Source organism: Trichechus manatus, unplaced genomic scaffold (genome assembly GCF_000243295.1).
Source record: "Trichechus manatus latirostris isolate Lorelei unplaced genomic scaffold, TriManLat1.0 scaffold00333, whole genome shotgun sequence".
In the NCBI taxonomy this organism is placed as follows: domain Eukaryota; kingdom Metazoa; phylum Chordata; class Mammalia; order Sirenia; family Trichechidae; genus Trichechus; species Trichechus manatus.
Genome location: NW_004444269.1, coordinates 164,376 through 179,223, shown reverse-complemented (window position 1 = coordinate 179,223; position 14,848 = coordinate 164,376). Strand labels below are relative to the sequence as shown.

The window sequence follows — 14,848 nt, the reverse complement described above, 5'->3', positions numbered from 1 at the left end:
GACGTCCCTGTCCCAGTGCCAGCGCTTGCCACCCTTTGCCTTCAATTCCTTCCTCTCGTTGCTGTCCTTCTATCTCCGTTCTAGCGAGGATTGTGAGTGCGTGAGTGTGTGTGTGTGTGTGTGTGTGTGTGCGCGTGTGTTAGTGCGCGCGTTGGGGGAGCAGGGGGAGGGGTTGTGGAGGGAGGCGCCGTCGGAGGAGAGTAGACGTCAGGAGGAGGGAGGGAGGGAAGGATAGAGGGAAGGAAGAGAAGGGAAGAGAAAGGGAGAGAGGCACAGAGATCGAAAGAGAGCCAGAGAGATAAAGCTTGAGACGAGAGATAATAAAGGAGAGAGAGAGAGAGACAGAGGGAAACGGGACGAGAAAAAGAGAAAAAGGACTGGGAGGAAAGAGAGAATCGGAGGGAAGGGAAGTGAGTTTGTGCGCGCGCGTGTGTGTGTGTGCGTGTGTGTGTGTGTGTGTGTGTGTGTGCAGGGGCGGGCGGGGGGCGGGCTCCGGGCTCCCCTCCTCCCCAGCCGGCTGCTCTCGCTCGCTCTCCAACTCCGGGCCCCAGCCGCCGGCGGGCGCACAGCGGGCGGACAGCATGCTGAGCCTCCTCGTCTGGATCCTCACTCTCTCCGATACTTTCTCCCAAGGTAAGCCCCCCCTCGCCCGCCCCCAGACGCCTGCTGCCACTCCGGGCCGGGGGACGGCGCCCCCGATGCGGGAGCGCGGGGATGCAGGGCGCCCGCGGTCATCCCTCGGGGGCGAGACGCCTTGAGGCGGGAGCCCAGTCCCGGCGCGGAGCCCTGGCGGAGGGGGCGCGGAGTCACGGCGTCTGGGGAGAATGAGTTTTCTCTTAATTCGCCCAAGTTGTTTTCTCTGGCTGCGCGGGAGAAGGGAGAATTGGGGCCGCGAGAGCCGGGGGTGGGAGTCGAAGAGGGTACCGAACGCTCAAAGTCCTTTCCCGAGCCTCGGGCAGCCCTGCCTGTCCCCTCTCTGAGGCCGGGAGGCCGGACGCCCGGGTCCTGGCTAAGAGGAAGCCTGGGAAGAGAGTGAGATTTCAGCTGGGGGGGTGGGGGTGGGGCGGAAATCTGGGGAGCAAGGCTCTCGGGGATGTTCCTAGGGAATCCCCACCACCCCCGAGTCGGAGCGGAACCCTGGCCCGCGGAGGCTCTGGGTGGGGAGTGGAGTTCTAAAGACAGCTTCAGACGGGCTTGAATTATGGAGGGGGTACCTGAAGGGGGGCGGTTAACACCCCACATGAGGTCAGGAAAGTGTTGATGTGGAGGGCTTGTTTGGAACTGGCAGGGGAGAGGCTAGGAGGTGAGGAAGATTGTTGAGAGATACGAGGATGTTAGTGTATCCTGAGGCAGGGCTGGCTGGGGGGAGGGCAGGGCCTGAGGAACCCACCGCCCAGGCTCCAGCCAGGTCCGGGTCTGTAGGGGTGAGTCCTTGCCTCCAGGGCCTGGACCTAAGGAAGATTTAATCCCACTGAGCTCTCCCCACTCTCCCTCCCCAAAATGGAGCTGACACACGAACACCATAAAACAGTCACAGGCATCGAGACAGACCACTCACCGTTGGAAACACAGACATACCCACAAACATCACCCACACTGAGACAGACACATATACACAAAGACACTGACACATCTGAGGAAAGACACTCAGTCCTCCCCCACATCACACACACTCACACACACACACCCAAACACATCACAACTCATATACACAGGACATGTATGCATGCAGACATTTACAAGGACACAGACACTCTTGTACACAGAAACGCTCCTACAGATACCAACCCTCCAGCAAACAAAGAAACTTGAGCAGACATTCTTATAGGCAGATACCTATGGAGATGTGCAGACTACAAAATGGAGGAGGTGGTCTTTTGGGGATGGGGGGCTCTGGAGAGCGGGAAGTCAGCTTGGACAGGAGAGTCTCAAGCCTTGCCCTGCTCTCATGTCCCTTCCTGGGCTTGTGGGTACCTGTTTGGGGGTGGGATGTTCCAGGGGACCCCTCCTGTCCTTCCTGGCCCCTCCCCAGCTCAGAAGGTGAAGCTGGACTGAGTTGGTGGGGGGAGGTCTTGATCCACCTTTCCCCATAGGGCACCCCCCCTTGATATATGGGAAGGGCATGCATCTATGGTGTGAGCCACCGAAAGTGGGAGATAGTGCTGGCAGAAGGAGGAGGCCTGGCCCTGGGGTTGGCAGGCCAGGCCAGCCACTTGGCAGAAAGTTGGGAAGATGACTTAAGTTCTGACTTTGTTCAGCCAGGCTGCTATAGAAGGGGAGCAGGGGGCGGCCCCGAGGTGGCAGGGGAGGGGCAGCTGGGTCAGTCTTGGTATGTGTTGGGGGCAAGCTTCTGTCTTGCCCCGTTTCTGCAGCCCTCACATGTCAGCAACCTGGATACGAATGAGCTTCAAGGAACAAAAGCTGCAGTTAGCAAACCGGAGAGAGACGTGTGGATGTGGACTGAATCAGGGCAGAAGGAGAAGTGTGTTTTGTGTGCCTTGCTCCCTTTTGGGGGGGGGGCGGGGAGGGGACTGTGGGCTCCCACCTATCTGTCTCCAACAGGGGTGAGAACAAGACCTGAGGAAAGTGTGCCAAAGTATCTGGGGTGGGGGAGGGGGTGCACAGGAAAGAAAGGGGGAGAATAGACTGGAGAGGTGAGAAAATCACTATCAAGTGGTTCTGGGAAGCTGACTGAGGGGCTGGGGAGGCATCAGGGAGCGCGGGAGTGGGGGCCTGGGTCAGTCATGGTGTGGGTGGTGGCGGGACCCTTCTCCTCAGCCTCCATCCTTAGAAAGAAGGAGTGCTAGGTCAGGGACTTGGGTGGGAGGAGTGGAAATGGGTGGGTTGGGGGGAGCTGAGGGATGGTGGTGGGTGAATGGGGAAGGGAGATGGTGGGAAGAGAAGGCCATAGAATTGAGGGGAGCAGAGAGGAGGGGAAGGGGAGATTCAGCCTAGGCCCGGAAAATAAAAATCACGTTTTAAAGAATTTCAATGGGCTTCATCAATCTTCATTTTTCACTAAATAATTTTCTGTATCTTATCTAAATGAAAACCATTATCCTTCCCCCCGTTTCCATCATGCACCGGCTCCTCAGACTGATTGCGCCGAAAATTGAAATATTTAGTCATTTTCTGGGAGATTTTCTCGTTCCCCAGTCTCAGGGAGGAGAAATTGAAAAAGAAAGATTATAGCTAATCAGAGCAATGTGGAATGACAGGGCTGCCAGGGCGGGAGCCGCCTCCAGAGGGGGATGGAGGGGAACAGGAGGAAAATCTGTCCCTCTGGCCCCCAGATCCCCTCCATCCCCGCCCCAGCATCCCTGCCACTGCTTTTGAGTGGGGTGAGGGATGAAGGGTAGAGGCCCTGAGGGTCTCCTAAAATCCCAGTATTTAACTCCCTGAATGCAGCTACAACCTGGCAGAGAACAGCAAGACTGGAAGAAGAGTTGGGGATCGGCTGTCCCCTTTCTGTGCTACACACAGACACATACACGCCACAGGTCCCGCTTCCACCTGCCCAGCCCAGCCCAGAGCAGGGCCTTGAGGTTCGGGGAGAGGCCAGAGGAGACATGACAGAAGTCAGGATATGAGGCCCCTCTCCTTGACCTTGATTGGAGTCTAGCTTCTGTCTTCTACTCATTGAGGCCCAAAGGGAAGCTATGAACCAAGTATTCAGTGCCTGGTGTTACCTCTAGCCACAGCCCTGGAGCCCAGAGAACTCAGGTCAGGAGGACGAGGAGGCATCTAGGCTCCTCACCTCCTGCTAGTTCTGTGGTAGTAGCTGGTGGTTCTTTGTCCAGGCTCTGCCTTCGGTTCTCTGGTGGGGTAGAGGTGAGGAAGCCCAGCCTCTGGTCCCCTGCTCTTAGCCGCTTGACATGAGAACTGCGTGCTCTGATGGAAGCTCCTCCAGAACCTCTTTATATTCCCTGGGACCAAGTCTTACTTTCTCTTTTATCTGACAGTCTCTGGCATAGTGTTATGCACACCGTGGTTGTTATTAGTTGCCATTGAGGCGGTTCCAACTCATGATGACCCCATGTATAACAGGAGGAAATATTGCCTAGTCTGCGCCATCTTTATGATCTTAATATGTTCCAGTCCATTGTTGCTGTCATTGTGTATTTGGAGTCTCTTCCAACCTAGGGGACTTTTCGTCCAGCACTATTCCCGAAAGCATTCTGTTGTGATCCATAGGGTTTCCATTGGCTAATTTTTGGAAGTAGATCACCAGACTTTTCTTCCTAGTCATAGTCTGAAAGCTCCACTGAAATCTGTCCACCAGGAGTAACCCTGCTGGTGTTTGAAATACAGGTAGCGTAGCTTCCAGCATCACAGCAACACACAGACCACCAAAGTACAACAAACTGACACACAGAGGGTAAGTGCCCCTTAAACATCCGATCAACTGATTGCTTTGATGAAGTGATACAGTGTTGGAGGGAGACAGTATTAAATTCCAGTTAAAGCACAAACTCCTCCAGCTCCCTGGTTAAACCCTGTTTCTGCTACTTGGTAGTCTCGGAAGCTTGAACATATTGTACACCTTCTCTGGCCTCAGTTTCCTCGTGTGTAAAGTGAGGACAGCAATGACACTCATAGGGTTGCCATGACAATTGAATGTATTAATAGATGCAAAATGCATGGAACAGTGTCTGGCATTGAGAAAAGCGCTCATAAACGCTTGCTGTTCGGGCTTGGTGGCTGGACGTAAGTGGATAGGCAGCGGATTTGTCTGCCCCTGGTTTCCAGCTCCTCTGTTTGATCCTTTTATTGTTTTCTGCCCCAGCTGCCCAGATTCTTGGTCTTGGGCATCGGCCCCACCTCTTTGTATCTCTCCTGGAGATGGTGGCAAACTCATTTGTGGTTGTGGTAGACCTAGAAGGCAGAACTGACCAGCCTCTCCCTTGTTGAGGGAATTTCTCAGAAAAGGTCTGGGAAGGGACTTGAGGAGAGAGCCGAGTGGAAGAGTTTGGTATTTGAGTGAGGAGCAACCAGAGCTCTTGTGTGAAATGAGAAGGGACACTACCCCAAGGTGGCAGCATTTCAGAATATGGAAATAATATGGATCATTTATTGAGCGCTGGTGCTAACTACTTTATATGCATTATCTAATTTAGTCTGTACGACAGGCCCCTGGGATCTACGCTGTTATTATCCCCATTTCGTGGATGAGAAACTGAGGCTTAGACCAGTTACATATCTTGTTGGTAGGTGTAGTAACCAGATGATCCCAAAGCCTGTGTTCTTCCCCTTTGCCAGAGATCCCACGTGCTGACTGGAATCGATACTGGGCTGGCTGGGACAGGGTTTTTATTGGTCCATGGCTGAATAAGGGCAAGGGGGAAAAGGGAGTCAGTTTCTCATAAAGATAAAAAAAAAAAAACCCAAACCAAACCCATTGCTGTCAAGTTGATTCCAGCTCATAGCGACCCTGTAGATCAGAGCAGAACTGCCTCACAGGGTTTCCAAGGAGTGGCTGGTGGATTTGAACTGCCGACATTTTGGTTAGCAGCTGAGCTCTTAACCACTGCTCCACCAGGGCTTCTCATAAAGATAAATTCACTCAAAAATGTTAAACAATCCTTTATTCTGATTTTCTGTCCTAGCTGGTAAGTGACTGTTTGCTTTTTAAAGGACTTTACTTGGTTAATAAAAAGGCTCACAATCTCGTGTTGGTTCCTCATATTAAACACAGCTTTATGGGTCTATGAACCACAAATTTGTGAATTACCTCTGTACCATGCTAGGCTGACTCCTGGAAAGGCTAGAGTGATACAGGGGCAAGGTGTGGAGTGCTGAGTGGGGGTCTGGGGAATATCCCAGGACAGGGGGTCTCCCAAATGTACTCCCTTCAGCTTCCAAACCAGCCCGGTACCTGGCAGACAAGAGGCTGGGGTCTAGAATAACTTGTTCCAACCAGCCCCCTGAGGGGCTCTGTCCACCATCCCAGCCTCTAGGCTTCGCAGACTGTACCCCAGACACCTGCCTGGCCTCAGTGGGTGAGAAGTGATCATAGGAAGTTGGCTTCCATACCAAAGCATTGAAGTTACCTTTTATCGAATTCCTACTGTGTATTTTATATTCATTATTCCTTTTAACAGCCAAGTGAAGTTAATGTAATCCCCATTTTATAGATGAGGAAACCAAAACTGAGAGTTGAAGTAACTTGCTCAAGGCCATATGTCCAGTGTTAGATCCTAGATTCAAACGCTCTTTTATCTCACTACAGAGCAACACTGTGCCTGGCCCTCAACTGTGGAGCCATGTTCCTGTGTCTCCCTGAGAGTTAGGAGCTGTGGAAGAGAGATGAGGCAAGCCTGGGTCTTCTTTCTCCTGGTCCCCACAGTCGCACATGGGCTCCTCCTGGCGCCTCTCTGGAGCCCGAGCCCACATCCATCCCCTTGCCTTGCTTTGATGACCATCCATGAGGCAAAACTTTGATGTCAGGATACAGGTTTTATTTGGTGAAGGTGGGAGTTCACATCCTGTCTCTTGTCAGAAGAAGCTTTTCAATGCCCCAACCATCTTGCCTCCCACCCTTGGGGTCTTTTAACCTTGCATTTGTTTAGTGCTTTCCAGCTTTAGCAACTTGTCCACATGTATCACCACATGTGATAGAGATAGGTGATCATCCTATGATGTAGGCAGGGTGGTTATTATTTCTTTATGTAATAGATAAGGAAACGAAGACCTAAAACCCACCACATTGCCGTCGAGTCGATTCTGACTCACAGCGACCCTATAGGACAGAGTAGAACTGCCCCTAGTTTCCAAGGAGTACCTGGTGGATTCGAACTCTCGACCTTTTGGTTAGCACTTAAGCACTATGCCACCAGGGTTTCCAATGAAGACCTAGAGAGATTAAAAGACTTGCTAAGGAGTGGAGGCTGGACAGAAGGGAGGGGAGAGGGAACAAATTCCCTAACCTCTTCAATTTCTGGTAGCTGTTTACAGCTGAGGCTCTGGAAATTCCTCTCCATGCCTCCAGAGACGAGAAAGCTGTACCCCTTCCTGACCTACCTTACCGGCTCCTGCCTAATTTCTTCCCAGGGACTCCGGGCAAGTTTACCTGGCAATCTCCTGGAGGGGGCTTTGACCTGAAAAGAAGAAGATGTGGGGTGCTAGGTCAGCTCAGCTCTTAATCCTAAAATGCGAAGCCAGGGAGAGGCCGCTCAGGGGTCAAGAGTTCAGAGAATGGGCTTTCTCAGAGCAGATGGCCTCCTCTGTGTTTTACATATGTTAATAACTGGATACTGACAACAGTTGGTTAATGTAGGTGTTATTATGTCCATTTTACAGACGGGCAAAGAGAGACCCACAGAAGTTAAGCGACTTGCCCAAGATTATACAGCTAGTAAGTGACAGAGCCAGCACTAGAATTGAAGCAAGGAAGTTGGGATGTGGAGGACGGGACGATTCCCAGAATGAAACTCTCTCTGACCGTCACCTCCACGTCTTTGGCATTAGTGCCGCGTGCATGCACATACGTTCACACGCCCTTACAGGCACTTGCGTATGCACTCACTTCTCACCCGCATACACGTAGGGACAGATACCTCTCCCCAGTCCATCCATCCACCGGGGCACTGGTATGCAGCAGTGACACGTTTGTGTGTATCGTTTTTCCTCTACTGTAGCAGCCGTCCTCAGTCCTGGAAGGCACGCTGTTTGTCCTGTCCTGCATGCTGTGCATCCTCCTGATAGATGCACACACTACAAGGTTAACAAAGTCAGAACCCGTGGGGTCCCCATTCTGCGACCCTGGTCTCTCTCCATCCTGTATTCCCAATTCCTTGCCTCTTACACCTTCCTGCCCCTGATTCACAGACAATGAGACCTGATTAAGTTCTTTGAGCACCCAGGATGAAAACTGCTCTCGCTCCCAGACATGGCCAAAGATGGCATTTTTCTTTCTACCTTTCATCCCACCCCTTTCCCCTCCATCAGCCTCCTCACCAAGCGCTCAGCTTCTCCCTCCCTCAAACTTTAATTTCTTCAGCAACTCTTATTAACTTCTGTTGTCTCCAGGGGCTGGAGCCTCATCCCTTTCTGCCCTCCTTGAGCCCATTTGACAAAATTGGGATCATATTGAAATAAATGGGCCTTGCAGCCAGCCAACTTCCTCAGGATTAAGAGTCTTAAATCCAGAGGTGGAATCTCTAGCACTCCCGAGCAAATTCTGTGAGTTTCGCAGGAGATAATGCTGCTGCTTCATTCCTCTGGGGGCCTGGCTCTGGAGAAGGTGATGGGAGAACCTCCCAGGAGGCAGTGGGCCCTTGTTTTAAGGCAGGGAAGGGACAGCAGGAACCCAAGCCTCCTTGGAGGTGGTACTCAGAGCCTGGCTGGGTTGTCCAAGGAGGCTGTCCCACCTCTGGCTGGGTTAGGAATCTTAGAGTCTTCTTCAGGGCTGGGTCATTTGATGCTTCTTCTTCCCCTGGGGAATGAAGAGTATATCCTCACTGGGAGATGCGTGGAAAGAGTAAGGACTCGGTTCATTCATTCAACAGAAATGTATTGTGTGCTTCATATGTGCCAGGCACTGTGCTAGACACCGGTGTGACACGAAATAAATAAAATACAATCCCTGCCCTTTAAAGTCTCACTTCATGATTTTGGGGCAAATCACTTAACCTCAGTAGGCCTCAGGTTCCTCTTGCATCAAATGGGGAGAATTAGATTTTTAAAAATTGGCAAACGTACATGACTATTTGCAAAACATATTGCTAGGCATGAGGAGGGATTAAAAAAAAAAAAAACGGTCAGCATCTGGTCCCTCCCTCCCAAAAGTGCCCCCGCCAGCAGGGTCCCCTGTCAGAGCTGGAGAGTTCAGAAGAGGGGAATGTGCTGTGGGCTGAAGTGTCCAGGAAAGGCCCGTGGAGGAAGTGGGCCTAAGGATGGACAGGATGTGGATATGACAGGAAGAGGTAGAGCATCACCAGATGGGCCGAACTTCCCCAGCCAGGGCCGGGATGTGCGAGGGACATTGAGGCTGGTTGGAGCTGAGTATTTGGGTTGGGGAGCGGTGGATGATGTCCTCAGCACAGTAGACCAGGACCAGACCAGGGAAGGCCTTGAAAAGTCAGGTCAAAGACTGAACTGTCGAAAGTGGGATTTGTTTTTTAAGCGGACAAAGACTTATGTGGAAAACAGGTATGATCTTCCTCCTTCCTCACCAAACCCTCCTCTTCTCTTAAACTCCTCATTTGCTGGAGCTGCTGAGGAGACTTGTAACCTCTTAATTATTTTATTTTATTTTAAATAGGTGAAATAGATAACTGGGGCTTGACTAGGCAGAAATGAATAGAAAACCTTAGAGAAATATCAGTTCAGCCCTGGGTAGTCTCAGATCTGTGACCTGAGTTGGGAGGCTTTGAAAGGGTGAGGAAAGCTTTTCCTCTGAGAATCCTGAGGTGTAAGATAAAGAAGCCTGGAGGCAGAATTCAGTGCTGAGAACCAAGAGGAGGGCCAGGAGCCTTGTGGGATGCTTTGTCATTGCTCCCCTCCGAGGAAGCCTAGGCTGCGTCTCCTGGGCCCAGAGTCATGGGGAACCATCTGGCTCCATTGAGCGTCAATGTGGATTTATTCCTTTTAAAGTCATACTAAGGAGTCCTGTTGGCGCAACAATTAAGCACTCAGCTGCTAACCTGTAAGGTTGGCAGTTCGAACCTACCCAGCAGCTCTGCAGGACAACGACCTGGTAATCTGCTCCCATAAAGATTACAGCCTAGAAAACTCCGTGGGGGCAGTTCTACCCTGTCACATGGGGTGGCTGCGAGTAGAAATAGACTCCATGGCATCCAACAACAACTAAGGTTGTTCTGGGGTATTTCCACAGGCTGGTCAGTGGCCTTAGATGTATATGCATTTGGAGGCTGAGCCTAGAGATTGCTAAAGCCTTGGCAAGGAAAACTTTCCACCTAGAGGCTTCCTGCCATGGGGTGAGAGCTGTGTTCAACTGAGCAAGCGTTAAAATTTAAGTGCCTGTGCTGTGCCTGGCCCTTGACTGGGCACCAGGGATAAAAAGGTAAGTGTGATTTAGCCCCTGTCCTTGAGGCCCTCTCAGTCCGGTGAGGGAGATGGATGTATAAACACATATTGACAATACAATAAGATAAAGGTTTGGAGAGAGAGGTATGTGAAAAATGCCGAAGTCTAAGTGTCCGGGGCGTGGGGGCAGTGGGGGAGGGAGGTGGGGAGGGGGAGGGGACGTCCACAGATGTGAGGCGTGCAGGGGGGCTGCAGGGGCTGCAGGGGCTGCGGCTGAAGCCTCTGGAATGCAGCCCTGTTCGTGATATCCAGGCTCTGGACAATCCCTGATTGTGCCCCCTGCTCCGGATGGAAAGAGCCCAGGAATCCGAAGGAGTAAGCCTAGGTCCCTCCCAAGGATTATAATTTCCAGGAAGAAAGGCCGTTTATTTAAAGCACACTCTCCCCAAATCTCCCAACCTCTTGTGTCCAGTTTCCCCCTCGCTGCCCCTCACTCCCACCCAGTGGAGCTGATTTCTAAATTAACTTTGTCCTTGTAATCAGCTTAGCTGAGGATTTTTTTTTTTTTTTTTTTTGCCTCCTTCCTGAATTCTCCCAGGAACAGCCTGGGGCCCTGCTCACTCCATTACCCAGCATTGTCAAGCCACGAGGTGCTTTTAATTGCTTCTTCCCATTCGATTCACTTAACTGGGAGGTTATTAAAAGGAAAGGAGCTGAGATGGGCAGACAGGGCAGAGAGAGAGAGAGAAAGGGAGAGGGAGAAGGCATTTTCAAAGGAGCAAAAACCCAGGGATAGGCATGCTGGCAGGGTTGAAGCGTATGAGAGAAATTGGGATTTTCTTCCTTTTAAATCCCTCATCATCCAGAAAGGAGTCCTGGTGGCGCCTGGCTGCTAACGGAAAGGTTGTGGTTTGAACCCGCCCAGCAGCTCTTCAGGAGAAAAACCAAACCAACCCACTGTGGTCAAGTGGATGCCAACTCAGAGCGACCCTGGTGATCTGTTTCTGTAAAGATTACAGCCTAGGAAACTGTATGGGGCAGTTCTGCTCTTTCACATGGGGTCGCTATGAGTCGGACTCGACTCCACAGCACCCAACAACAGCAAGGCATCCAGAACTTCCAATCTGAACAGTAAGATTCCTGGGTTTTTGTCCCCAACCCTGAGCAATTGACTTGCTGCTCTATGCCTCAGTTTCCCTCATCTCCCTTTCCCCCGGAAATCTACCAGCTTGACCTCACTGTGGAGTGGACTGGGGAGAAATCCCATACCCGTTACTGTCGAGTCTATTCCAACTCCTAGCGAGCCTATAGGACTAGGGAGTAAACTGCCCCATAGGGTTTCCAAGGAGCAGCTACTGGATTTGAACTGCCAACCTTTTGGTTAGCAGCCATAGCTCTTAACCATTGGGCCACCAGAGTGGCTCCCACATTCATCGCTTTGCCCATCTCTCCTACGTACATACGCGGGGCTGGCTCCTGCCACCTGTGCTGTCACCGCTCCAGAATCCACCCCTGGGTCAGCAATTTTGTGGATGATGTCTGATCCTAGACTGACGGGCCTATCACCCAGCACACATCTGGGAAGTCTCCCCTCACCAGGCAATGGATGAAGCGAGAATGCAAACTCATTTTAATGTCAGTTTGAGCTAAATATAATTGGAAAGGAAAATCTGAGTTTGCAAAAAAAAAAAAAAAAAAAAAAAACCTAATGCATTGCAAAGCCAAGCTGAAATGACTTCTGGATTATCTTCACCACTGCTGCTTTCCACTTATGCAGAAAATTGAGAGGGGAGCCTCTAAAGCCCGCACCTAAGGGATTTTGTTTGCGCATGTTGTTTCATCCCAGGGCCATGTCATAAGACTAGCCTCTTTCAACATAACCTTGTCCCTAGAATTGGGTAACCCCTAGAGTGCCCTGGGACCCCCTCCCAGGGGGCCTGGGAGAGTCAGCCCCTTTCCGGAGGGGGTGATCATGCCCAGGTCACTTAATTGGAGCCTCAGCTTTCTCATCTATAAAATTATATCTCCCCCTTGGGATTGTTGTGAGGATTGAATGAAAGAACCTGTATTAAGGAACATCATCTGGAATATAATAGATGCTCAGTAAATCATAGTTGTTATTATTATTGCACAGTGCATGCTTTTTACAGTTCAAGTGCAAGGCAGATCTGAGGAACGAGGCTCAGATGAAGGAGTGATGAAGAAAACACAGGCCAAACCCACTGCCAATGAGTCGGTTCTGACTCACGGTGACCCTGTGTGTTACAGAGTAGAACTGAGCTCCATAGGGTTGTGTTGGCTATCATCGTTACAAAAGCAGATTGCCAGGGTTTTCTTCCGTGGTGCCACTGGGTAAGTTCAGTTAGTAGAGGAGAGCAAACCATTTGTGCCACTCAGGGACCCATGTACAGATAAGTCTCTGTTAACTGTGCCAAGGGAAGTGACCAATGGTGTAAGTAATCCACGGGAGCTTTAGGAGAGGCAGCATAGTGTGATGCAAATAGCTAGGTTTAGAATGAACTCTGTGTCCTGGCTCTGAAGATAGAGTGGCCTCTTAACCTTTGTGAGCCTTAGTCTGTTCACCTGTAAAGCAAAATGATAGCACCCACTTACCTCTAAAGTCCTGGGAAAACTTGGCTTTTCCAATACAGCGCACAGTAAGCTTGATCATCATTTTAACCCCTGTCTCTCCAGAAGATTTCAACCCACTCAACATGTTAGAATAATGCCTCTCAAACTTTTGGCACACTCATGAAACGCCTGGGGATGTTGTTAAGTGCAGATTGAGATTCAGAAGATCTAAGGTCAGGGCAGAGATTCTGCATTTCTAAGGAGCTCCCAGCCAGGTGACGTCAGATGGGTGCTGATGCTGCAGGTTGGTCCTAGGACCACACTTTGAGGTGTTAGGGGATGCTTTCCTTTAGGGTAATAGATCTTCAACATTCTAATGGAAATCAAGAGAAAATAGAATTCATGTAATTGAATTCACTTCTCAGACAGTTTAGTTGTATAACAGAGCCCGGATCATTGATTCTGCATCATTGATATGTTTGTTTTCAGGAAGCAGGTTGTGGGACAGGAGAGGGTGCAATGCTTGCCCGCATGCCTGTCTTCAGCCCCAAGACTGACCCACCTCCCCCTTTTCTGCCACCTCATATACTTCTAGCCACCCCTACTCCCAACCCCCAAGTCTTTTTTTATTTATATTTTGTATTTTATTTTTGTACTTTAAGTGAGTTTACAATTCAAGTTAGTCTGTCATACAAAAATTTATACATACATTGTTATATGACCCTAGTTGCTCTCCCTGTACTGTGACAGCACACTCCTCCTTTCCACCCCTGATTTCACATGTCCATTCAACCAGCTCCTGACCCTCTCTGCCTTCTCATCTTGCCTCCGGACAGGAGCCACCCATTTAGTCTCAGGTATACTTGAGCTAAGAAGCACACTCTTCACAAGTATCATTTTATGTCCCACAGTCCAGTCTAATCTTTGACTGAAGAGTTGGCTTCGGGAAAGGTTTCCGTTTTGGGTTGACAGAGAATCCGGGGGCCATGCTTTCTGCGGTTCCTCCAGTCTCAGTCAGACCATTAAGTCTGGTCTTTTTACTAGAATTTGAGTTCTGCACCCCACTTTTCTCCTGCTCCAACAGGGACTCTCTGTTGTATTCCCTGTCAGGGCCAACCCCCAAGTCTATCCATGCCAACAGCTGCCAGCTGGAAACTCGAAAAGCAACCAGTAGATATGTTAGTGGAAACTTCTCTATGCCTAAGCCAGTGGTTTCTACTTGATTTTTAATTTTTATGAAAAAAAGTCCGCATAATTCAGCTTTCAGTGGGCGATTTGGGGGAAAACATTTTGACAGAGCTGTAGCCAGGGCCTTGACCCTGTTGGCTTTGGTTTGAGAACTGGGTCATGAGCAAATTATGTGATTTGGGAAGGAAGGTAGGTCTTAAGCTTGACTAGGGGCATGATTTTGGGGAAGCAACGGGGAAGCATCTCTGGATAGGTCAGCTTCTTTTGCTCACATAGATGTATTGTTCAGCCAGTGTGGTGAACTGACTCATTCTCTCTTTGCCTTCTCCATCTGTGTGCACAGCCAGGCCACAGAAGAAGATCCACAGGCCAGAGAAGACAGAGCTGCCTTCAGGCTTCCCCGGCTCAGCAGGCTTGGTCCTTATATCTGTAGAATATTGTCTTCTGGGGCACACAGGAACTCCCATTAACTCTCCTCCATCCTCTTCTCTTCCCTAGAAAACCAACACATAGTCGGCCGTCTGCAAGTGCTAATGGGAACATAGACAAACTAGAACCAAAAATCCTGAGGCATTTCAGAGTCAATAAAGGGATCAGTCAGGATGGGTTTTCTGGGACCTAGAACCTGGAGTCAGGAATGAAAATGGAGATGGTTCTTTAAGAACCCCAACATCTTTGGACTGTCAAGGGATCTCTCTTTAGACTGAGCTTACTTGAATCAACCAAGAAACTCCAGTGCTTGTCCTTTTTCTGAAGAGAAAGGAATTTTACTAGCTCTCTCTGCTCACTCACTTTCCTATCTAATAATCCCTGGCAAGCAGGGAATTCTTCTTGGGTCTAACCTGAGCCTTTCTTGCTCCTGCATGAACACTGTCTAATTACAGACTGCCACTGGATTACTCTCCAATATTCTCTATGTCTGGATGAATAACATTTTCCCCAATAGGTTTTGTTTTTCACACTTCAAAGCAAAGCCCAGAGAGGTGATAGGTGATGCTGCCTCCAAGGCTCCAGGTGAGCTGTAGAAGGTTGTCTCTTTAGAGGTCACATCTGCTTTCCAGCAAACCATGGAGGCTGTCCTCCTGCAGTGTCCCCCAGTCAG

At 50.2% G+C, this 14,848-nt stretch overlaps 1 protein-coding gene across 2 annotated transcripts in view; it reads left to right on the top strand.

Moving 5' to 3' along the window:
- Nucleotides 1-522: 522 nt before the first annotated feature.
- KIRREL1 (kirre like nephrin family adhesion molecule 1) overlaps nt 523-14,848 on the top strand; it is a 114,073-nt gene continuing 99,747 nt past the window's right edge. Inside the window, exon 1 of one of the 2 annotated variants that reach the window (XM_004390830.2) lies at nt 523-633. In XM_004390830.2, coding sequence (XP_004390887.1) covers nt 582-633 — 52 coding nt within the window. In that variant the 5' untranslated portion in view covers nt 523-581. The remainder of the gene's footprint in view (nt 634-14,848) is intronic. The other variant, XM_004390831.1, reaches the window with a different exon arrangement.